At 35.6% G+C, this 24,085-nt stretch overlaps 1 protein-coding gene and 1 long non-coding RNA gene across 4 annotated transcripts in view; one reads left to right on the top strand and one right to left on the bottom strand.

The window, feature by feature from the left end:
• LOC122222064 overlaps positions 1–5,170 on the top strand; it is a 49,943-nt gene extending 44,773 nt beyond the window's left edge. The window contains exons 5-6 of one of the 3 annotated variants that reach the window (XR_006203584.1): positions 3,891–4,082; positions 4,988–5,170. This is a non-coding gene — a long non-coding RNA (uncharacterized LOC122222064). Of the gene's footprint in view, positions 1–3,890; positions 4,583–4,987 lie in introns of those variants that run through there. The other 2 variants (XR_006203585.1, XR_006203583.1) reach the window with 2 other exon arrangements.
• Positions 1–23,784, bottom strand: part of SECISBP2L (SECIS binding protein 2 like) — a 64,519-nt gene extending 40,735 nt beyond the window's left edge. Inside the window, exons 1-7 of the mRNA XM_042942096.1 lie at positions 23,500–23,784; positions 14,671–14,849; positions 12,289–12,613; positions 10,523–10,658; positions 5,435–5,664; positions 5,131–5,155; positions 4,590–4,705 (exon numbers count right to left, since the gene is read on the bottom strand). Coding sequence (XP_042798030.1) covers positions 4,590–4,705; positions 5,131–5,155; positions 5,435–5,664; positions 10,523–10,658; positions 12,289–12,613; positions 14,671–14,849; positions 23,500–23,523 — 1,035 coding nt within the window. The 5' untranslated portion in view covers positions 23,524–23,784. The remainder of the gene's footprint in view (positions 1–4,589; positions 4,706–5,130; positions 5,156–5,434; positions 5,665–10,522; positions 10,659–12,288; positions 12,614–14,670; positions 14,850–23,499) is intronic.
• Positions 23,785–24,085: the final 301 nt, after the last annotated feature.

Genomic DNA, 24,085 nt, shown 5'->3' with positions numbered 1-24,085 from the left:
TCCCGGTTGATAAAATCGAGCCCATGTCAGACTCCAGGCTGACAGAACTGAGCCTCCATGGAATTCTCTCTCTCCCTCTCTCTCTGCCCCTTCCCACTCTCTCTCTTGCATGCATGCATGCTCTCTGAATGAAAGAAAGGAAGAAAGAAAAGAAAAGAAAGAAGGAAAGAAAGAAAGAAAGAAAGAAAGAAAGAAAGAAAGAAAGAAGAAATTTTTATACTCTTTTGTGAGGTAGGCTGCATGACAGAATAAGTCAGAAGACAGTCATACTGCAAATTTAATTCTTCTACTCAACTACATCCTATAAACATCTCTTAAGAAACTGGATAATTTTCCAGACACCCAAAAGTTTCTCAATTTTAAATATTCACCTCATTTTAAAACAGGCTCATAAACATGGACAGAGAAATGGACAGAGGCATACATAAGCAATGAAACAAATCTCAGTAAAATCTTAGCTAGCATATAAGCTGGTCGCTACATGAATGTTTTCTGTAAAATTACTTCAACTTTACTATTTAGAAATTTTCAGAAAATATTTTAAAAATTGGTTCACGAAAAGCAGCTCATACAAGACTAGTAAAACAAATGCAATTTATAATGTGTAGGTAAAAAAGAAACAACTTAATTCAAAAGTTATTAACATGTAAGTAAGTACTAAGACTCAAGCCCCAAAACAGGGATGACTAAAACGCAAGAGATTAATTCTTGAGCACAACTTTTCTTTCTCTGGACAGTCACTATCACAAAAAAGTAAACGCAAACCTGCCCTCCAAAGGCATTAAAATTCTATCAGAAATAAGCCCTATTGTAAAGCAGTTAAGTATATATGCATTAATGTTGCTGCAAACACTAAAACAACTTTTTTTTTAATTTTAGAGAGAGAGCGAGAACATGCAAGTGGGAGAGAGGGAGAGAGAAAGAGAATCTTAAGCAGGCTCCACACTCTGTGCAGAGCCTGACATGGGGCTCGATCCCATGACACTGGGATCATGACCTAAGCCAAAATCAAGAGTTGGATACTCAACTGACTGAGCCACCCAGAAGGCCCTAAAGATGAACTTCTTAATGCTATTTAAAACATAAACTTGTGGGGGCGCCTGGGTGGCTCAGTCGGTTGGGCGTCCGACTTCGGCTCAGGTCATGATCTTGCGGTCCATAAGTTCGAGCCCCGTGTCGGGCTCTGTGCTGGCAGCTCAGAGCCTGGAGCCTGTTTCAGATTCTGTGTCTCCCTCTCTCTCTGACCTTCCCCCGTTTATGCTCTGTCTCAAAAATGAATAAATGTTAAAAATAAATAAATAAATAAATAAATAAATAAATAAATAAATAGATAGATAGATAAAATAAAACATAAACTTGTGTATGGCAATAATAATGAGCAAAGTCAACAATGAAAATGAAAACCTAGCAAAATATTTGCAACTCACATTACTAACTGAAGGCTCCTAAAATTTTTTAAATTTGGTAAGAGCTTGATCAAATAGATTTAAAAAAAAATTTTTTAATGTTTATTTATTTCCAAGGCAGAGAGAGACAGAGCATGAGTGGGAGAGGGGCAGAGAGAGAGGGAGACACAGAATCTGAAGCAGGCTCCAGGCTCTGAGCTCTCAGGACAGAGCCTGACGCGGGGCTTGAACTCACAAACCATGAGATCATGACCTGAGCCAAAGTCGGTCGCTCAACCGACTGAGCCACCCAGGTGCCCCTGATCAAATTGATTTTAAAAATGTACCAAAAGGAAAAAAAACAGATCAAGATACAAAAAAGAAAAAAGGGGGGGGGGAACAAAAAATATGACCAAACAAGTTCACAAAAAAAATACAAAAAGCTGATAAACATATGGAAAGATGCTCAATATTAATATACCATTCTCAACTAACTGGCATAAATCCAAAATCCTGAAAACATACAATCTCTAAAGCTATATGGAAAAAGGCACTCTCTACATTATTGTCAAGGCTTAAATGGTATCAAATAACAGAAGTGATTTAACCTTTTCACCCATCAGTCCCTTATCCAGGAATTTATTTTGCTGCTATACACACACATTTCTAAATGATACTGTAACATGTCTATACCAGCAATAATTTACAAACAACTCAAGTGTCCATTAATAGGAAGACTACAGAAACTAACAAGGATATATCCATACTTCAAACAGGAGTTTTTTAGAAGTGTGGAAGTCCTCTATGTAATAATATGGAAATGTCTCCAAGATACATTGTTAAGTGATAAAAACAGCACAGAACAGAGTGGGAAAAACATGAGATACATAATTATATTTACATAGAATGACATGAAAATATACAAAAAAAACCTAATTGAAGGGAAATTATAGGGAAGAGAGGACACGGGAAGGCAGGGTGAAAAGGAGTTTTTTTTTCATTGTATAATCTTTTTCATGTCTTCTATTTTTCAACCAACTCACAAAATAAAACTTTTTTTTTGTTTTTAATTTTTAGATTCTATCCATTGTTTAAAATTAAGATTACACTGAGGTCCTTGGGCGACTCAGTCAGTTAAACGTCCGACTTCAGCTCAGGTCATGATCTCGCGGTTCGTGAGTTCAAACCCCACGTCGGGCTCTGTGCTGACAGCTCAGAGCCTGGAGCCTGCTATGGATTCTGTGTCTCCCTCTCTCCCTGCTCCTCCCCCATTCCTGTACAGGTGTACATGCTCTCTCTCAAAAATAAATATTAAAAACAATTTTTAAATCAAATTATTAAAGTAGGGTTACATCAGAATACAGAAAGAATCTGTTCAAATGTTAAAACACTGGTAAAAATATTACAAAAGTTAAAACAGCATGGTACAGGTACCAAAATCTGATAAATGTAACAAACAGCCCAGAAACAGCACCTAAAACATAAGAAATTAGCAAATGAGTAAAAGCGTAGAACAAATCAGAGAAAAGAATAGATTAAAATTTTACAACTGGTTAACTACTCTGAAAATTGACACCATTATTATATCATGCATCCAAATAAATCTCAGATAAAAAGGTCTTGCAACATTATGCTACAAAAAAAATAGCAGAAAATATAAGTGAATTATTTATTTCACTTCTAAGTGACTTTTTAAGCCTGTAAACAATCAGAAATCACAAAAGGGGAATATATTTTAACAGAAAAAAATTATTCTGAACATTACAAAACAAATACAAACTTAAAAAAAATTTTTTTTAAATGGTTATCTATTTTTGAGAGAAAAAGAGATGGAGCAGGAGCAAGGGAGGGGCAGAGAGAGGCAGACACAGAATCCAAAGCAGGCTCCAGGCTCCAGCACAGAGCCCAATGTGGGGCTGGAACTCACGAACCGCAAGATCACGACCTGAGTCAAAGTCGGACACTTAAATGGCTGAGCCACACAGGTGCCCCACAGATACATACTTCAGAATAGGTCTAATAACCTATCAGAAGTAGAAAACACATTGCTCAACATCTGGCTTCAGTTCTTCTGGAATGAAGAGAAATGCAAAATAAACAAAACCTAACAGACTGCATATATGTATTTGCATTATTTTTTTATTGTTCTTTTACTATTCTTCACCACACTGGTATTATTACCTCCCCTCCAGTGGGCTATGGATACCAAAAGTAATAGTCTAGTAAGTTACAATTTGAACATAAAATGTCAGCACTTAACTAACCATTTTATAGATTTTATCTCATCTACATAAACAATTCTTGTTTTAGCTCTTTTGTTTCTAATCAAATAAAGCTAGACTGCCTCACAAGCCTGCCACAAACAGTGACTCCTAACCACAGAGAAAAGGGTATTATTCTGCTTGTTTTCCTGACATTAGGGTGCATATGAAGCACTTCATTTCAGCAAATGAGCAGGCAAGTATTTGGTCTACTTAATCTGTTAGTAACTTACTCTTATTTCAGTTCATCCACAGATCTATTCATAGGATACTCATAATGCCTTAACTAGATTTAAGGAATCCAGGAAGTCTATCTACAAACTGAAAAAGAAAAATGCTGACCAACAAACAACTCCCTGATTTCACATACAACCAACGCAGGAAGACAGTTCCTGAAAATCCGTGGCAGTATGTAACGTGCTCTGCTGTACTCCAGGTAGATATTGTTCTCCCACATCACAGCATGAGGCGGCTATCTCTATGGCACTAGAACAAGCAGAGCGTGTAGCTTGTGGTGTTCATGGTCAAGTAAAGCCGTATAAACAAGACCACAGTTCTAAAGTTCAAATAATCAAAATTTATGGCATTAAATGCTTTTAAATTTTTTATATGGATAAGAAAAGACATGGCAGATGAAGCATGCCTAGAAGATATTCATTCTTCTTTAAAAATATGAAATATACAAATATATTTCTTAAATACAGTTAAGTACAAAACGGAACATATAACTATATACATGCCACTTAGAGTCAACATTTTGCCATTTTGTTTCATTACTTATTAATTTTACTAGCTAAGCCATTTTAAAGTTAGATATCATGATATTTTACTATAATTCAACACACAACTCCAAAAATTAAGGACACTGCTCTTCAAGACCACTATACCATTTACAATAATTCATCTCACACTAATCAAATTTCTCCAACCTAACTGAAATTACCTGTGAATTATTTCTTTGTTCAGTCTGCCTTCCACCTCTAGAAAATGTCTGATTTTTTTCCATCCAAGGTTTTTTCTGAGTTGCCTGGCAAGTTACATTGGACCAATTTACACCACCTGTAACCAATAAGATTTAAAAAAAGTATTTATTTGTGAAAAATGCCAAAACGTACATTATCCCTTAACTTCATGTATTGAAATTCAGTCACTATAAACTAATACTGGAAATTTCTCTACAAACTTTAAGTGGTATTCCAGTTCTTAGTAATACAATTGCCATCTCGCAGAATACCTCCGGCTGACATTTTCTCAATTTTCATCTGTACTTTCAAAGTAATGTAAGTAATGTGAATCTCTCTGGAAGATTACTAAATTTTTTTTTTTTTTTTTTTTTTGCAGCATCTGTACTTTCAAAGTTATGTGAATCTCTCTGGAAGATTTCTAATATTTTTGTAACATCAGCAAGCTTCATGCTTAAAAGCAAAACTTTGACATGGATAAAGAAGAAAGTATAGCAAAAACACTATGCAAAAAATAAGTACCTGTACATATAGATGATTCCACATGCTAAAAATAAAAACAAAAAAGACAATTATTTTCTGCTTAAGAGTCAACACCATATGCCTTGCAAAATGTTTCATAACTTAGTCTAGTGTAAAGCATGCTTATCATAATCTTAGAAAAAATATTTATCCATAAATATTATTCATATTAATATACAGAATACATTTTGATCCATTCTATTACTATAGGAATTGTTAATGAAAATAGATACTTAATCTTTAGCGAGGATACAAAGATATTGACATAGATGACTGATAAAGAAATCAAAGAAGTGTTACATACATTCATGGTGCTAGAATCTGGGTTTCTCAAAGCCCCTGCAGCAGGCTGGTTGTTACTGTGTTTGGGACTGCAGTAGCCACTATCACTGTCAATGTCGGCTTCACTAGCCCCCTGCTCACTAGAGGATTCGGCAGTGGGATGGGATGCTCTTCTCCTCCTGCCTTTGGACTTCCAGAGCATTGTGGCAGAGCTCTCCGAGAGAGATTTGTTAGCAATATCTGACGGGAAATCTATAAAGCAAGGAAGGTGTGACATCTCTTTGTGAGGATCAAGTTGATAAATTCTTGTTAAATTATCATTAAGGTCATAAGAAAATGAAGGTATCTAACTTGGTAAATGGAGGAAAAAAGCAAAACCTTTTTTGAAAAGCTCAAAAGATACGATGTTCCAGACAAGTTGGTTTATGACATGCATATATTATGAAAAGAGAATAAAGTAGTTGCAGAAATATTAAAACAAACCACCAGTACCCACTTAAGAAAAATAACATCACCAATCCTTTTGAAGTCCACTGCATGCCCCCACCAACACTGCATCTTCTTCCTCCCCCAGGGTTACATTTATTTGGAATTCTAGATTTACCACTTCCTCACTTTTTAATATAGCTTTTTCATGGATTTTTACACTCCTACGACATAAATCATGTGATTTTGCACTTTCAGCTTTATAAAAATGAAATTATACTGTCCATTTTCTTTTGCGATTTGCTTCCCAGTCTGCCCCATTCCCCAACATTAGTTTAGACATTCCGATGCATGTGGCTGTAATTCATTAATATCATTAAAATCTAGGATGCCCGTGTATGAATATACCATACCATATATTACTTATTCTTTGTACCACTGATGGGATACTTGGGCTGTTCTGGGGTTTTGCATTATTGAGTAATACTGCTGTAACCATTCTTTTTTTTTAATGTTTATTTATTTTTTAGGGGTGGGGTGGTTAGAGAGGCTCCACCCTGTCAGTGCAGAGCCTGATGTGGAATTTCAACTCACGAACCTGTGAGATGATGACCTGAGCCAAAATCAAGATGCTCAACCTACTGAGCCACCCAGGTGCCCTGTGCTGTAACCATTTTTATACATACATTTGAATGTGTTTGTGTGAATATGGAAGTTTTTTTACGGTAAATACTGCCAGGCCTTATGGGATACACATATTCAACTTTACTTTGTAATGCCAAATCATTTTCAGTCACACTGTTGAAACAGTTTACAGCCCAACAGCAGGATATAAATATCCACAATGATTCACATATTCACAAATACTTGATACTATCTTCTAGGCCATAATTTTTGCTGTTAGATATAAAAAGATAGCTCACTGTGGGTTTTTCATTCGTATTTTTTTGCCTAATAATAAGGTTTGATATCTTTTCTCATGCTTTTAGCCACTAATTTTTTCCCTTCTGTGAAATACCTAATTTTACTTTTGAACTGTTTGACTTCTACCAATTTTTCTAGTGAGTTGTCTCTTATTTTGTATTTCACAAATTGTAATCAAAAAACCTTTTACAATTTCCTCCCAACCCAACAAATAACAATTTTCCTTTTTCCACATTTCTGCCTATAATTTTTACAAAGCATCAATACAATTATGAGTTGTGCTATTTAATATTACACATATGTTCTTCATAATTATAATGTAAGAAGGCTCCATATTATTCCAGAGTGGATGTCCTGCACTTCTCTTGACGTGTCGCCTGTTACTAAACATTAGGATGCTTTCAGTGTGCTACTGCAATTTGGATCTTTCATCAAACAGTCCCTTTTCTTTTTAGGGAAATACATCCATTTTGGATACATTCATAGGAGAGGGACAACTGGGTCAAAGGAAAAATTCCTACAGTCCTGCCAAATTGTCTCATCCCCCTGGTACTGTGTCCCAAGGGTCCTGAGAGTAATGTGGGATCATTTTCTTATTGTTCATACGAATTTTTTATGTCTTCATACTAATACTCTGTCACTTACAGGCATGGTAAAAATCTTTTCCAGTTTTGTGGCTTATTCTTTCACTCACTTTTGACAGAATTTATTTCAGAATTAGTTCCCTTCCTGCTGTCATAAAGATATCTGCCTGTATTTTCTTCTACTGTGGCTTCCCATTTGTCATTAATCCACCTGAAGTAGATTTGCATGGGCTGTACGTTATCTGTAATGCTATCTCTGTCATTTTCCATATGTGTTTCCACATACATATGACTCTGTTCCTGGGTCCCCTGTTCTAATTTTCATATGCTGCATTTTGCATACTGTATTTTTTGTATAACGATTTAAGATAATGTAATAGGTCTTGATATTTAGAAGAAAAGTTATTTTCTTCTCAGATGATCCTTTTAGAATTAGTCTGTCAAGTTTCCCAAAATTTCCTATTGAGATTTTGATTAGAACTATACTGCTAGCTTCACAACCATCATCCTGACTGGAGCCACGGAGAAAGTCGGGTTATTGTCTCCATATCATTCCCCACTTAAAAACCTCTGATGACTTCTTATTGCATTCACAACAAGATCGAAATCACATAACCTGACTTATGAGCCCTAAATCATCTGGCCTCTAACTCTCCAGCCTCAGCTCATGAGTTGTCATTCATTCATTTATTCTTTTATACTTATTAATTCTTTCACTCACTTAGCAATTATGTGTTGACCACTGTCCTGGGATTTAAGTGAATAACACAAACTAAAATTATTGCTTTCTTGGAGTTTATATTGTATCAGTACTCTAGAGTGATCTGGCAATGGGACACAAATAATAAACAGGACGAAAAAAGAAAATTAAAAAAAAAAAGAACTACACAGAATCTACAGACTGACTTAGGCAAAAATGACATTTGCAGTGTCAAATCATCCTATATGAACAGGTTGCTTTTTTTCAATGTCCTATTATAAAGTTATAATTTTCTGCATAAATTTACATTCCCACTAACAGTATATGAGAATTCTTTTTTCTTCACATCTTCAGGTGCACTAGTTATTTGTCTTTTTGATTCTAGCCACTCTGACAGGTGTAAGGTGATATCTTGCTGTGGTTTTGATTTGCATTTCCCTGATGATTAGTGATGCTGAGCATCTTTTCACGTGTCTATGGGCCATTTGTATATCTTTGTTTTTGCTTTTTGTTTTGTTCTTTATTTTGGTTTGGGTTTTTGGGGGGTTGTTTTGTGGTTTTGGGGGGTTATGAGGTTTTTTGTTTTGTTTTTTATTTTAGAGAGAAAGGGGCAAGCAGGGGAGAGGGGAAAAGGAGGGTGAGGGAGGGAGAGAGGGAGGGAGGGAGGGAGGGAGGGAGGGAGGGAGGGAGGGAGAGAGAGAGAGAGAGAGAGAGAGAGAGAGAGAGAGAGGAGAGAGAGAATCTTAAGCAGGATCCACATTCAGCAAGGAGCCCAATGTGGGGCTTGATCCCATAACCCTGAGATCGTGACCTCAGCCAAAATCAAGGATCGCATGCTCAACTAAGACACCCAGGCACCCCTATATCTTCTTTGGAAAAATGTCCATTCAGGTCTTCTGGTCCACTTAAGTCAATTATCTGGGGTTTTGTTTTATTTTGTTTTGGTATTGAGCAAATATTTGGGATATTAGTCCCTACTGGATATATCATTTGCGAATATCTTCTCCCATTCAGTAGATTGCTTTTTGTTTTGCTAATGGGTCATCTTTTCATTTTCTAGTTCTTATGCTTCAGAATACTGTCTTTGTGGTCACTTAATGAGCAAACTAAGGAAGTAAGGACTTTTAAAGCAGTCCCAGTGTTAAAAGCAGGTAGAAGTCCTTCTGACTAGGAACAACTGCAACACAGAAAGCTGTGTAATATGTTACATTGTGTTCCTTTTCTAAAGACACTCCAAGCATTTGTTAGTCTGTTAATCTCACTGCTTTATGAGCTACAAACTACATACAATGACTGTACTACCAATAAGATTGCTTTGTAACGGATTCCCAGATCCTTTCTGACTCCTAAGAGATCTAAGCAATTGTAAAAAAATAACTGAACTCATGTCTAAAGAAAAGGTACAGCCCAAATGAAAGAAAGTATGCACAGGGTGCCTGGGTGGCTCAGACAGTTAAGCGACCAACTCTTAATTATGGCTCAGGTCATAATCCCACAGTTAGTTCATGAGTTTGAGCCCCGAGTTGGGCTCTGTGCTGACAGAGCAGAACCTGCTTGGGATTCTCTCTTTCTCTTTCTCTCTTTCTCTCTCTCTCTCTCTCTCTCTCTCTCTCCTTCTCTCTCTGCCCTTTCCCTGCATACAAACATACATAAATTTGCATATAAATTTATTTTAAGCCAGACCAAATTGCACAGATGTGGAGATTATAGAGGGGTAAAAAGTAAATGTGCCTTTGAATAGATCTAATTCTTGGTCTTGGATCATTAACAAGAATTTTTACTAGTGTCAAAGACAATGGGTGAGAAGAGATAGTTATCTACTCCATAGCTATTAAACTAAGATCAAAGATACAAATTGGAATTTAATGATATAAACTAGAAAATAGCTAGAACGTTATAAGACTATTACTTTTATCTCTTACCAGGATAAAGCTTTCTTAATGTTTATATAGTCCTCTAAAAAACCCTGGACAAAATGATTTCCAACTAGCTCAAAATTTTTATTTGCTTGATAGGATACAGGTGCCACTCACAGGTTTGGTTCAGATCTATGCTAAAATATGGCATAGAAAACTTGCCAAGTTCTTCCTATAAAGATACTATACAATATTAGAATATTTTATAAAGGGTTTTAACCTGGTTATAAAAAAACATACAATTTTGACCTCTGCCAAAATGAGTCCTCAAATTCCTACAATGTCTGCAAAATTCTATCTCTGATTTCTGAAATGCTCCACTACTCTAAGGGAATAAGGACACCTCAAACCTTACTCAAAATTGCACATTAGCCAGGAAGCAAGTTGACAGAACATTACAAAGATGGACTGCTTTTATCCTTGCTAGAGAATTTCACAAAGTGGCAGGATAAATGGATGAAAGTCTAGAATCCTGAGAAGTGGTATAGTCCATAATTATAAAGTCAATACATGACAACAGATAAAAATCAGTGATGTATATGTAAGAACCCTTGCCTTACCAGTTTGCTGTGAAGCATCTACCAGAAGCACAATTTTTGATCGATTATCAGGACCTGCTGCATTTGTCTCTTTCTGAGTAGCTACGTTTTTCACCAGTGGCCTTTTGCTTTTTATGTGCTGTTGTAAAAGCTGTTGCTGATTTAAGCACCAAAAAAATAAAAATAATAATTTAAAATCCTACTCAATGTACTAAATAAACATTATAAAATACATACCCACTATATAACACACCTAAATGTATGTTCTAAATTAGTGGCTCCCAACCCATGGGGAAAAAGAGGGTTACCGTGTTAGAAATTCATGAAATTATCTGTAGCTAATCATAATATATTAAATAAGGTTTTGTACACACAATTTAATACTGTTTTTCAAATAATCCTTAACACTATGACTAATAAATTATTAATTCATTTTTAACTGTTACTTGCACTTTATATTTTCTCAATCAGTAATAAATAATAGGAATATAATATCATATAAGGGGTTGTAAGTTTTTATTTAGAAGGGTAACAGAAAGGGGAGTAGCTTATCCAAGGGATAAATTTTACTTTCATGATAGCAAAAAAGTACAAAAATAATTTCTGCTTTATAGCTTAAAAAGAAAATATAAAAAGGCTGATCCTTTCCTTCACTTTTTTAATCTGACTATTCATCACTTAGGTGTGATTTATATAATAGAACTCTGAATTTAACTTCCTAAATTCAAGTGCTAGAAACGTAATTTGAGAAATTATGTTTCTTAAACATCTAAAAGTTACAGACTACTATTTTATTTTACATTCTTCCGAAGTCCCAAAAGTATTTCCCTTGACCCAGTATTTCCATGAACAAAGACTAAAAGCTTTTTAAAGCAACCTCTGCTGCATGTTTGTATTTTAATGTGTGAAAAGTATGGCAGAGGACAGCAAAGACTTTTCACTGAAGAAGCTGGTCTAATGGAATCTAGGAAAGCATCAACTCCTTAATGAAACAGTCGTAAGATGCATCTAAGAAATCACTCTGCCTTCAATTAGCTAAAAAGTGCTGAGAAGAAACATGGTTTTTCTTATTTGCTTTGATATTAAGGCCTCAATATAAAAGTAACCTTTTAGTTAAGAAACAGTTACCTACAATAAACCTTAAATCTCCTGTGTTTTCAAGATCTTCATGTCTCCCTCATTTTTTTGTTTTTAATTTAGTCAAAAGGATGATCTTGACTAAGAGTGACTTCACACATTTATCTATCATTTTCTTCAGCCCTAGGAGACCCTGTGTTCAATAACATAGCAAAGCAACACTTGAATAACAAAGTGCTATTGCTACTAAAAATTCACAGAATAGAAACAATGAAGTTGAAGGGATTTAATAGTATCTGATAACCAGACAGTATCATCTGCTGATTTCTGAAGACTGAAATATATGAAGTGCATTAGTCATTCAATACCACTAGCATAGGATCCAAACTAACCACTTAGAAACACCGGTGGCACTATGCAATTTTATCACTAAATTAAAATAATTTGGAAATATTTGTGTATTATAATTATGTACAACTCTCTGAAGGAACCTGAAGATAACTGTAAATCATATCATCAATTAAGAATAAGGCACAATAAAAAACAGGAAAAATTATAAATGCTCTACCCTTGACTATTTTATATTAGTGAATGAAATGTTTTAGAGTAAATTCGGCATTAAAGGTTAATCAATACAAGTAGCAATTACTTACATTATTATTAACAACAGAAATATCAAACATAAAAGCCAATCAAAAGAAGTCACTTACTTTTGGTACAACTGGTCCTCTGTTACCATTTCTGCTTCGATGACTGGACAATGGGAAGACTTGTCCAAGCTGATTTGGACGCTCAGGGCACTCTGTGGTTATGGTATTTACAGTATTTGCAGCCTGAAAGGTGTTGGAGTAAGGTGTAGGAAAAGGATGATAGAATCCCATAACTTGGGCACATGGTGCTGGCATCAGCTGATAATATGTATACTCTGTAGAAACAGGCGGCTGAGCAGATATAATGGGGTAGGCAAGGTATGGTCCAGCAGGATTTGGATTGGGCTGTTGCCATCGCATATCATTGTTATACAACGGAAAATGTCTGTTAAAATCAAATGAAAACAGAACACATCTATTGACAAGTCTAAAAGTAATGCTAAAGCACAATCTATTTAATTCGCTTTAAAAAAAAGGTATAGAACAGTGCCCTCATAATAAAAAAGATAAAATTATCATCTTATAAATTTCTTTGCTGTAATTACAGATTTTTAAGTATGTGTAATAACAACTTAAATGACAGTATAAAGGAATTCAACCTGATAGTGTTATTGCATTCCAAAATTTTAAAACTACATACCGTTCTTATTTATAAGTCAACCCCCTCAAGGTATTTCTGCCTAGAAGTTAAATACCTAGCCGCTGTATCTGCCAACAAAGGCGGTCCAAATTTCCCATCCAATGCTAACTATGACAGCCTTCTGCAAAAAGCAGAGTAAGGTGATCACTGTGTAAGGTGATCATTACAGTGAGTGATCTGATTCTTCCACCTCTCATTCTTCAGCTCAGTCCCTGGCCTCCTACTCCTCTTCCATACTGCCCCAACCATTTGGCCAAGTCAAGCTCTTCTCCAGGCTTCCCCCAGTGGCAATGGAAGCAGGTTTCAGGTCCATGGGAAAGAAAAGAAGAGGCAAGCCTGTCCACTGCCATCTTATCCCTAACATTAGAGCTTTCTCTAGTGCAATTCCTACAAAGCATCAGCAAGATTCTTCATTTCTCAGCAGTTCTTACAGAAGATTGCTGAAGAATGAGGGGTCATGGGGGAGGTGGAGCATTGAGCTTTTCCTCACTACTCCCACAACAAAGTGCAATAATGGATAAATGTTCACTGCCATAATTTAAAAAATATTTTTAAATAATCTGCTGGCTTATTTACTTATGAATTCTCAAAGATTATTTGGTACAGTAAGAAAAATTAATCATACTTTACACTTGGCCATTTTATCAAATGCAAAAATAGCACTATTACATTTGGCTTATAAGTCACTTCGAACACAGCCCAATATAGGTCAAAATTTTGTGATATAATGCTAACTTCAATTGAAAAGGATCCCCTACTCTTTGTCCAATCCCCAATACTATAATTTTAGAGATTATTAACTGGAATATTTAATAATATCTGATACAATAGTTCTTGGTCTCATATCTCTCACATTCGGAATATCTGAAAGAATGTGCCCTGACACACTAGTGTGCTACATGATGGCTTAAAGAGGTCTAGATTGCCTTTGCCTTCAGGGTGGTGGGACAGAGGCTAGAGCCCAGCTACCCCATCATCCATTTATCCCAGAATGCTAGAGATGCCTAATTTTCTATGTGTGATATTACTCGAAAGAGGCTGAAAGTACTTTTAGACAGCAACAAAATGAACTACACCAATGAAGTACTAATCACTCAGTCTAAACAAGGTTAAAAAGGCTATCATGACTGTAACAAGTTACACCCTAACCACTAGGTCACACATTATCTGAATTGCAAGCATTCTGCTAAATCACCCTGTGACTATAGCACAGAAGCTAAATTTAAACTAGAATCAGAGCCTAGAAATATATGTTAACCATAAAAGCTTCAATGTTAAGGACTATCCCTTGGTATTTTCTTCTCATGCCAGACTGTCCTGGAAATTGTGATTAGATACCTAATCTTAAAAAAAGGGTTTCTGCTCATCTCTTTCTGAAAAATTCTTCCTCCCTTTGTACCAATTTATTTCAAACTAATTTTAATGACTTATTATTGAAGATATGCCCAAAAAACTCCATTCCCTCTTAGAAAGACTGAGAAAACAATCTATGTTAATAATTTTCAAATTTCTACATCATTTGGTTTTATTTACTTCTCTTAAAAAAGAGAAACGGCTAATGTTTAAAAGGCACCAAAGGTGGGGTGCCTGGCTGGCTCCAGTTGGTGGAGCATGGGAGTCTTAACCTTGGCCTTGTAAATTTGAGCCCCAGGATGGGTGTAAAGATTATTAAAAAATAATAATACTAAACCTAAAAAAAAAAAAAAAAAATAGAAAAGGGAAAAATTAAAAAGTATGCCTCTCCAACTGCTGTATTTCCCTACCCACCCCCATGAAAAAGAAAATAATAATAAACAAATTACCTATTGGACTGGTTTTCCTGCACAAATGGATAACAAGTAATCAGGTAGCTCGGAATTGGAGTTGGTTCTACACCAGAAACATTTCCATTATCATTTGGAAGTGCCATAGGGATCATAAATGTATCAGGATTTTTCTTCTGGGGAATAAATGGTTCTACCTCAGCTGACAGCTTGACATTCTTCAAAAAGAAAGTAAAACACACTATTAATACATGAGCAAAAAACTTAATACTAATTCACGATTTAACAGTAGAAGACTCAGTGTTTACAAACAGTAATTAGATCTCCTCAGTATTTACAAAACATCCAAAGGAACAGCGATGTCAAATTAAAATAACCAAATATGGTAGGCAAAGATATCAAATAAAACAGGAGAAAACATATCAAAAGTTGCTGCATTTTAATGAAATCATTTCTTACATAACCAAAGCTGTTAAAACAATAAAGAGTGTAAGGCGGTCAGACCTGAGTCCAAAAATAAGGCTGACAGTAAGAAAACTAGCTCTTCAGACAAAACAACATGCTTTTAACTAATTTTGTTGAGGGGAAAAATCATTAAACAGAGTTCTGAAGATAATCACTTTATATTTGTTTGAATAGTCTAAAAAATAGACTATTTCTGTCCATTTTAGGAAATTAGATTAGTATGGTTTAATTAAAAAAGAAGGGAAATGTCTACAATTAATGAAAAAAATACTTAACATAAGTGCAAAAAACTTTTCACAGTTAAACTGAGAGAAAAAGAATGAGTATTTCAGTTTTCTAGTAGATAACTTGAGTAAACTGAAGGAATCCAGAACTCCCATTTTAGCTTATTTTATATCTTTTTTTTTAAATTTTTTTAAATCTATATCCAACTTAGTTAGCATATAGTGCAACAATGATTTAATGCCCCTTACCCATTTAGCCCATCTCCCCTCCCACAACCCCTCCAGTAACCCTCTGTTTGTTCTCCATATTTAAGAGTCTCTTCTGTTTTGTCCCCCTCCCTGTTTTTACATTATTTTTGTTTTCCTTCCCTTACGTTCATCTGTTTTGTCTCTTAAAGTCCTCATATGAGTGAAGTCATATGATATAGGTCCTTCTCTGACTAATTTCACTTAGCATAATACCCTTCAATTCTATCCACATAGTTGCAAATTGCCAGATTTCATTCTTTTTGATTGCCAAGTAATACTCCATTGTATATATATACACACCACATCTTCTTTATCCATTCATCCACTGGTGGACATCTGGGCTCCTTCCATACTTTGGCTATTGTTGATGGTGCTGCTATAAACATTGGGATACATATGTCCCTTCGAAAGAACACACCTGTATCCCTTGGATAAATACCTAGCAGTGCAATTGCTGGGTTGTAGGGTAGTTCTAATTTTAATTTTTTGAGAACCTCCATACTGTTTTCCAGAGTGGCTGCACCAGCTTGCATTCCCATGTAACGTTTCTTATAAAAAAATCTACAGAAACTTATAAGATATATTTTAAAAACTCAAGTATTTTAGGAGGAACATGTGGGTGACAAAACTATAAAGACAAATAAATAAGATCCACTAAGGTGAAGTTAGGAATTACTCATATGAAATTACTCCTATGAACGGGAGTTGTGATCACAGGAGGCACTAGAGAGCTTCTGAGTGCCTGGCAAAGCTCTATATCCTCACTTGGGTGATAATTACCAGGCATTCACCTTATATATAATTCATTAAGCTGTACATTGTTTTTATGCAGTTTTCCTTCTGTATTTAACAATTTTTTAATTATAAAAAGAAAAAATCTATAAGCACATTCTGCAAAAGTAGAAGGTTAAAAACCACATAAATATTACAATCTAAAAAGATACTAAATCTTTAAGAAACCAGTAAGTGAAATGCAATCCAATGTTTCAAGCACTGAAATCAATTACAAAGCAACAGTCCTAACTAGAACTTTTTCCCAACAAACCCATTAGGGTGGAATTTATTGGAAGCTCTGAGCAAGGCAGAGCTCCTAGAATAAATTTCAGGCATGTTTCTCACAAAAGAAATCAGTAACAAATCCAAGAAAATCTGAAGACAAAATCTGAAGACTTGATATGCTCCATAGAATAGGCAACTTTTCTTAAAAAAAATATATTCTCTAAAAAGAATCCCCTAGAAATATTCAGAATGCTTGTAAAAAAAGGTGGAGAGGAAGAAGCAATCTGAACTATTTACAGCAGTATTAACTCAATAACCTTCCTACCTGATTTAACTTTAAAATCTACTTTTATAGTATTAACCAAATCCGAAATAGAGACAGAACTTGCACTACAAATACAGTATCTATGAGCTGAAGCTGGTTTCTTGAATTTCAACATTGGAAGCAAAAACTCCTTCAAATGCTTAAATAGCCTAAGTCACTAATTTTCACTGTGATAATCATCAGAATTCAAAAATTATTCATGTAAGGTATAAAATATCAATGTAATAAATGGGCCGAAAATGGGGGGTGGGGGGGGGGAAGCTGATTTTCAACAATAAGGCACAGATAATGGAAACCTGCTTTATATAGTTCATGCATAGGCATAAAGAGAGGGAAAACTTAAATCACATTTTAAGGACACTAAAAATGTAATTTTTAGGATTTCTTTGAAAAATCAAAAAGTCCTTTGAACATATAACTCTCTGAACAATTTTATAAATCTGTATTAGAAGGCATTAAGACTCTTTTTAAAAACAAGGAACATGATTACATAAAATTTCTATATGAAAAAGACAAAATACTAATAGAAAGAAGATAATTTAAAGATCGCCAAGTTTCCTGACACCTCCTGCCAAAGACCAACTCATAAAGCACACTGGTAATAACAAATTCAAATTCTTGCTTGTCAAAAGTTGCAACAAGTTTTTATACTTAGTGTTATTTTACTTTATAAGAGTTTTATCAACTTAACCCACTGTCCAAAATGTGGCATGTATAACTTATAACTGGTATCTGTACATATACACCGCATGTACCCTTAAATATTAAAGTTTGCAATGATTTCTATTCTCAGTCCAATTCTAATATCAGAGTTCAACAATAAAACTCACAAACACTGAAGTGATCCTTTGTTTTTAGCAAAAAAGAAAAGCTGCTGTAGTCAACAGCTGCACAAACAGAAGATGTCACTAGTAGGAACAGACTGGCAAACTTTCTCCTATAGTTACAACTCTGTATGGTCTTAAAAGTTGTTTGTTGTGACTTTGGGGACTTCAGTATCATACACTAAAATGAAGCATCTGCTATTCTCAGTCCTAAAAAGTAATGTTATGATCCCGAACTACTCTTAAATTTCACATAATAACGTCCATATAGGCAATATGTTAAGTAAGCAACAAATTCTGGCAGTATTTCAATTATGTTAGTATAGAAATCAAAGAAAAATGTCCTACATGGTGGACAACAAAACATTACGAAAAAATGAAAAAAAAAAAAAAAAGAAACTACTTCATATAATGATATTCCTCAGTTTGAATTTGTTTTTTAGTCTTTATTTTTCAAAGATCTATCTTTTAGAAATCAGAAATTTTATAACAGGGAGTTGTCTCCTTAAAGTATATATAAATATAAAATAAGTTTAAACCACACAAAGTCTATTCCTGTACTACTATTTGCTTTAAAAATATATCTACATAAGTAAAATTATCTTTATCTTTCAGAAGTTATTTCAGAATTTTCCAAATTAATGAAAAATCATAATAATCCCAGAAAACTGTACGGGGGGGGGGGGGGGGGGAGGGGAAACTTAGGCAGTTTCACATTCCTTTTAAATTTAGCATATATTAAAACAAATATCAATAATAAAACTTCTTTGATGTGAATAATCTAGAAAACTCAAGAATTTATCAGAACATGAAACTATAAAAACCTTCTTTAAAAGAGTATATTAAGCAAACACATTCAAACCACTGACAGCCTATATAAATTCAACAAATATGCATGGGGTACATGTTCTGGAAAGAGCACTGTAGTAGACTGGTTTAGGGGAAAGGGGCAAACATTACTATGGAGCACACAACAGCAGGAAATGCACACTAAACTCCTCTGAGAACCTCCAGAAGAGAGCATATATTTTTCCAAGATTAAGCAATAGAAAAAAACACCCACTTAGAATCAAAACTGAAGTAGAACACAATAAGGCACTCTCCCACAGTGAACTTTCAGAATTTTACACCTACAGAAAAAATATGACCATGGAAACCCTCTGCATCCTTTCTATGTTAAGGTAAAAACATGACATAGCAAACATTAAGATATTTTACATCTCATGGCTAAAGAAAAACATCTTCTAAAGGAAAAATTGACTAATGCTTAAGAGATACCTGCTGGTTGTATTGTTTCTGATTGGAATGGCTTATATGGAAAGTAAACACTTGCCAAATTAATTGCAGTAGTTATAAACAAAAGTTTTGCAAGACTCAAGAAAATATTGAGAAAAAAATCAAAATATTTAACTTAGATGGCTCACTTGATTTACTATTCATACCTTTTCATCTTTTCTTAAAATAGACCACACCTAATCCACACCTCCTATTAAAACATGACTGTACTTTCCGAAAAACCAACTTTCCAAATTTAATACTGGTTTTTGATTATCTAACTTATTAATTTCTGGTTTTATATTTCTTCTTCTCTCTTGCTTTGATAGGGTTTTCTCGCTACATCTAGTCCTGAATGCTTAATTTTTATTTACCTTTTAAAATGTTTAATAATGAAAGCATTTATGACTATGCATTTGCCTCAGAGTATAGCTTCAGCCATATCCCATAGGTTTTTATATGTAGTATTTTACTACTTTTTAAATAATCCATAATTCTACTTTTTTATTTCCTCTTTGATTTAAGGGCTTAAGGAAAAATGTCTTTTTAAATGTCTAAAGGTCATTTTCACTAAATGAGCATTATTAACTTTCTTTCTGACTACAAAAGTATTATTTTTAAAATCTGTTAAGACGTATCATTTACTGATATTCATAAAGGCCAACTACAAGTATTACTGAATAATGTTTTATAGTAACTTATTTAGAATACATCTAGTTTACAATGCAGATACTATTTGAAGTTTATTATTTAAAGGAAAGAATTATAAGCCAGATGATTTTGTATCTTTATCCACGAACAGCACTTTGCATGAAGTCATATATATTTGCTACATGTTTGCTTTTCTAAGAGTTAAAGACATTGGTGATCAATAGTTTTGTAAATTCTTATAAAAGAACTCATCTAATGTTAATGTACTAAAAATTAAGCCAATGTTTGAATTATTTGATAATACAAAAGAAACTGCAAACTTCAAATGTTCTGTCTCTTCTAAGCCCAGAAGAATGTTTCCTAAATGTTTCCTAAAAACAGAAACATTAAGCCTTTATAAACAAATGAACTCCATCATTTATTTCTCACATCCCTTTACACCAACTTTTTCAAGGACCAAAAAAATTATTTTTTGGTATAATGTGTGCATATTATAACATATAATGCATTATGCCAACTAATAATGCATTATGCCAACCATAATATTATTATACCAACCATAATAATGCATTATACCATCTAGTATATGTTCTTAGAACACCTAACTCTGGCAGTTAAAATTAAGCTACTAGTTTTGATTTAACACAGTCTTTCTATAAAACAGTACTTCTAATATCCTCTTCTGATTATAACATTCTTTCAAATAGTCACTTTTGCAATTAAGACTATTATCTAGCATGCATTCCCAGTAACTTACTTTTTATAATCTTGATCAATATAGATAAAATTTATTCTTTTATATCAAGATTTTATTTTATTTTTTTTAAAAAGAGGTAATTTAGGATGCCTGGGTGGCTCAGTTGGTTAAGCGTCCACCTCTTGATTTTGGCTCAGGTCATGATATCACTGCTCATGAGATAGAGCCCTGTGTTGGGCTCTGTGCTGACAGCATGGAGCCTGCCTGGGATTCTTTCTCTCCCTCTCTCTCTGCCTCTCCCTTGCTCATGCTCTCTCTCTCAAAATAAATAAACATAAAAAATAAATAAATAAATAAAAATAAATTTTTAAAAACGGTAATTCAAGTACAGCAACGTGAATGGCTTCAGGCAAAACATACTTTTTTTTTTTTTTTTTTTTTTTTTTTAAAGTTACACTTGTAGGGGGTGCCTGGGTAGCTCAGTGGGTTAAGCATCCGACTTCAGCTCAGGTCATGATCTCACAGTTTGTGAGTTTGAGCCCCACGTCGGGCTCTGGGCTGACCACTCAGAGCCTAGAGCCTGCTTTGGATTCTGTGTCTCCTTCGCTTTCTGCCCCTCCCCTGCTCACACACACACACAGGTTCTTGCGCACGCAGGCTGTCTCTCTCAAAAATAAACATTAAAAAGAAAAATTAAAACTATACTTGTGCAATACTCCAAGGACTTCAATTAGGTTAACATGAAATGCTCAGTTTACATAAAGTACTGTTTTTTAAAAATCAAATTTCTATAAATCGCTAACTTCTACAGTATTATAATAAGTCTTAACGCTGTAGGCATTCCCAAAAATTCAAAATGTAAACTAACACTGGTCTCAAATGAAAAAGCAAACAAACATTTTGTGAGGGGAAAATGTAAATTCACCCATCACATATATTTTTAGTGACTTTTACCTATCTAAATTCGCTTCTTTAGTAAAAATATAAAAGTATATTCCACGTAACCTGAAAAAGTCATTACATTACTTCATGGTATAGTGAAAACAATCAAGAACTCCACAAAGCTATAAATAACTAACTGAAACTTGGGGAAATAAATATCTGAAACTTGAACAAAGTAAAATAAAATAAATATCTGAAACTTGGAAAAAAAAAAAAGAAAACTTGACAAAGCTGAGAAGTCTCAGTTCTAGCCCCTAATCTACCATTAAGTTAATAGTTGTTAGCCTTTTTTCAGTGATTGATTCCTTTGAGAATATGATGAAAATAATGGAGACTTGCCCCAGAAAAATGCTAATATAAAATGAAGCACACTCCTTCCAGGTCATCCATGGACCCCTGAATTAACTGCTTACAGCCTGAACAAAGCAAAGTAGCATCACTTTTCTGTGTCTGTTTCCTGTGAGTACGTAGCACGCGGGAATACAGAGTGGTTAGAATTATTCTCTTACTTCAAGTTTAGGCTGGGGACGAGGCAGGAGGTACCAGAGGTAAAAAAGGAATTCTTCAACGGAAAACCTACGTTCACGATTTCTTTATAATCCTTAGATTCCTACAAGGTTTTAATAGGTTGTGGACTTTGGAAAGATGTAGGATGAAAGAGGAATAGGTTCTCTAGTTTAAATAATTTGTTCATAGCACTTGCTGTTAAGATAATCACACACAAACAGCTTTGCTAAATAGTTAATTACATTTCCTCTAAGATGAAAGGAACCATAAGTATACATATGGCAGCATTACTGGTTACAGTTCTGGCATCATGATGAAGGACCAAGAGTTTAACCTTTTCATTAGTGACACACATACAAGAAAAGCATTCAAGAAAATTTCCTATTCAATTGTCAGGCTTTGAAATCAAAGGCATTTCTGATAGATGCCTTAAAAAATATATTTTTCATTAAATTGGATATAGGCTATACATAGAATACTCTGGGTCACAGCAAAGCCAAGAAGTTCCCATCAATTTTGCTTTGGTAAGTCCAGGTATTATTTCATAAAAATCATTTGTGTTTTCAAAGTCATATTTTCATAAAGCTTTAATTTAAGCTTTTGTAAAAACAAATATACACAACTAGGAATCTGCCTGCAAAAAGAGACCGATTTCAAAATCAAAATTGCCTTTGACTAGCTACAGATATACATATACAGCAATTTGTGAAATCTTGTCTCATTTATTCAGATACTAATTATCTATTTGTAAAATAATTATGCAAATCACTAATCTCTTTTTCCTTCATCTATTTGCCTAGCTCATCTCTGGGCAAAGCCCTCAACTGATGAGAATGCATAGTGAATAAACTTCGATTTCATCAAATTAAGTCGTTTCATAAAGGTCTAAAGGATGGAAAATACTAGCATCCTTGGGGGAAAATTATTATTTTGGATTATATACACTGTCATCATCCCTGCCTTCCAGCAACTACTCGCACGGACAATCAAGAATTTAACGCATTTAAAAACAGAATACTAATTGAACAACTCCGTGAATATGAAAACGGGCTCGGAAATGAATTCACAGTTCGGATCAAACATTCTTAAAATATAAGCTCAATTTTTAAAAAAATACTAATGTTTGCAAGATAAATGGACAGAAAGGCAGGGAAAAACCATAATATTTCATATCTTAAAGGAAACACCTCCCTAAGACCACGACGAGAAACAATGTTTTTTTTTTTTTTGCTCAATGGAACGTAGCTCTAAAAAACCCGTAACTCTCCTGCATCTGTAGTTATCACACATTCTCTGACAAGTCTTTCCGGGTGAGAAGCCTTCGAAAGCTTTTCCACCTTGAAAATACATTCCAGAACTGAAGGGTGGGGGGAGAATTACTCCTTGGAAGTTATAAACCCTCCTCTCAGGAGAGCCCTGACAACTTGGGAGTCTTCAGGCCCTTTCCACCAAACCACGGAGGAGGGGCAAAAACGAATCCCCAGCCCTGACGGAAGGGGGTAACCAGGGCTGAAAAAGCCCCCGAGCCCGAGGCAGCATCTGGAACAATGCTGGAGTGGGGCGCCGCCAGGCTCTCAGGCGAGGGGAGTCTGCACCCGCAGGAACTCGAGGGCTCCAGCCGTCCGGGCCCAGGCTCAGAGACCAGGGCCCGCCGGGGAGGAAGCGGCGACCCCCAGCACCCGGCCAGGCCTGCCGCCCGAGCCCTAGTACCTGGTCAGCGGGGGCTCGGTCCATGGCGCCTGCAGCCGCAACGGGCCCGCGTTAGTCGGTGTGGAGAGCGCCTCGGGCCGCTTTCTCCATGGCCCCCCGCTCGACTCGAGACCGGGTTCAGGACCTCCGCCCCTATCTGGCTGGCCCCGACGCAGAGTCCGGCTACGCCACTGGCCGAGGAGGTGGCTCCAGCTCCAGGAGATGGAGGAGGCGGTGGCAGCTTCGGGGAGGGATCATCTGGGACGGAAACCGAGGAGGGCCTAAATAGGCGGAGGAGTAGTTGAAAATGGCGGCACGCGGAAGGGCAAGGAGGGGGAGGGGCCGCGACGGGGCGTGGGCGGAGCGACTGCCAAAGGCCTGAGCTGGTGATGGCCGGAGCCTGGGCTGACTGACCCGTAGGCTGAGGCCAGGTGGAGATTCCTGAGAGCAGGTGCCCCAGACTGCTCTGCGCTTTGAGCCAGACTTCACCTCTGGACTGTTAAACTGGAGGAGTGTCGGACCACTTGGGACCTAGGCCACCCGGGTTCCAGCCTAAAGGAACCTCAAAGACTACTTCATTATCCCAAACCACCTCTTAATAACGTTG

The sequence above is a fragment of the Panthera leo genome, chromosome B3 (genome assembly GCF_018350215.1).
Source record: "Panthera leo isolate Ple1 chromosome B3, P.leo_Ple1_pat1.1, whole genome shotgun sequence".
Taxonomy (NCBI): Eukaryota; Metazoa; Chordata; class Mammalia; order Carnivora; family Felidae; genus Panthera; species Panthera leo.
The sequence above is the reverse complement of the archived record's forward strand: the minus strand, read 5'-3'. Positions and strand labels throughout refer to the sequence as shown.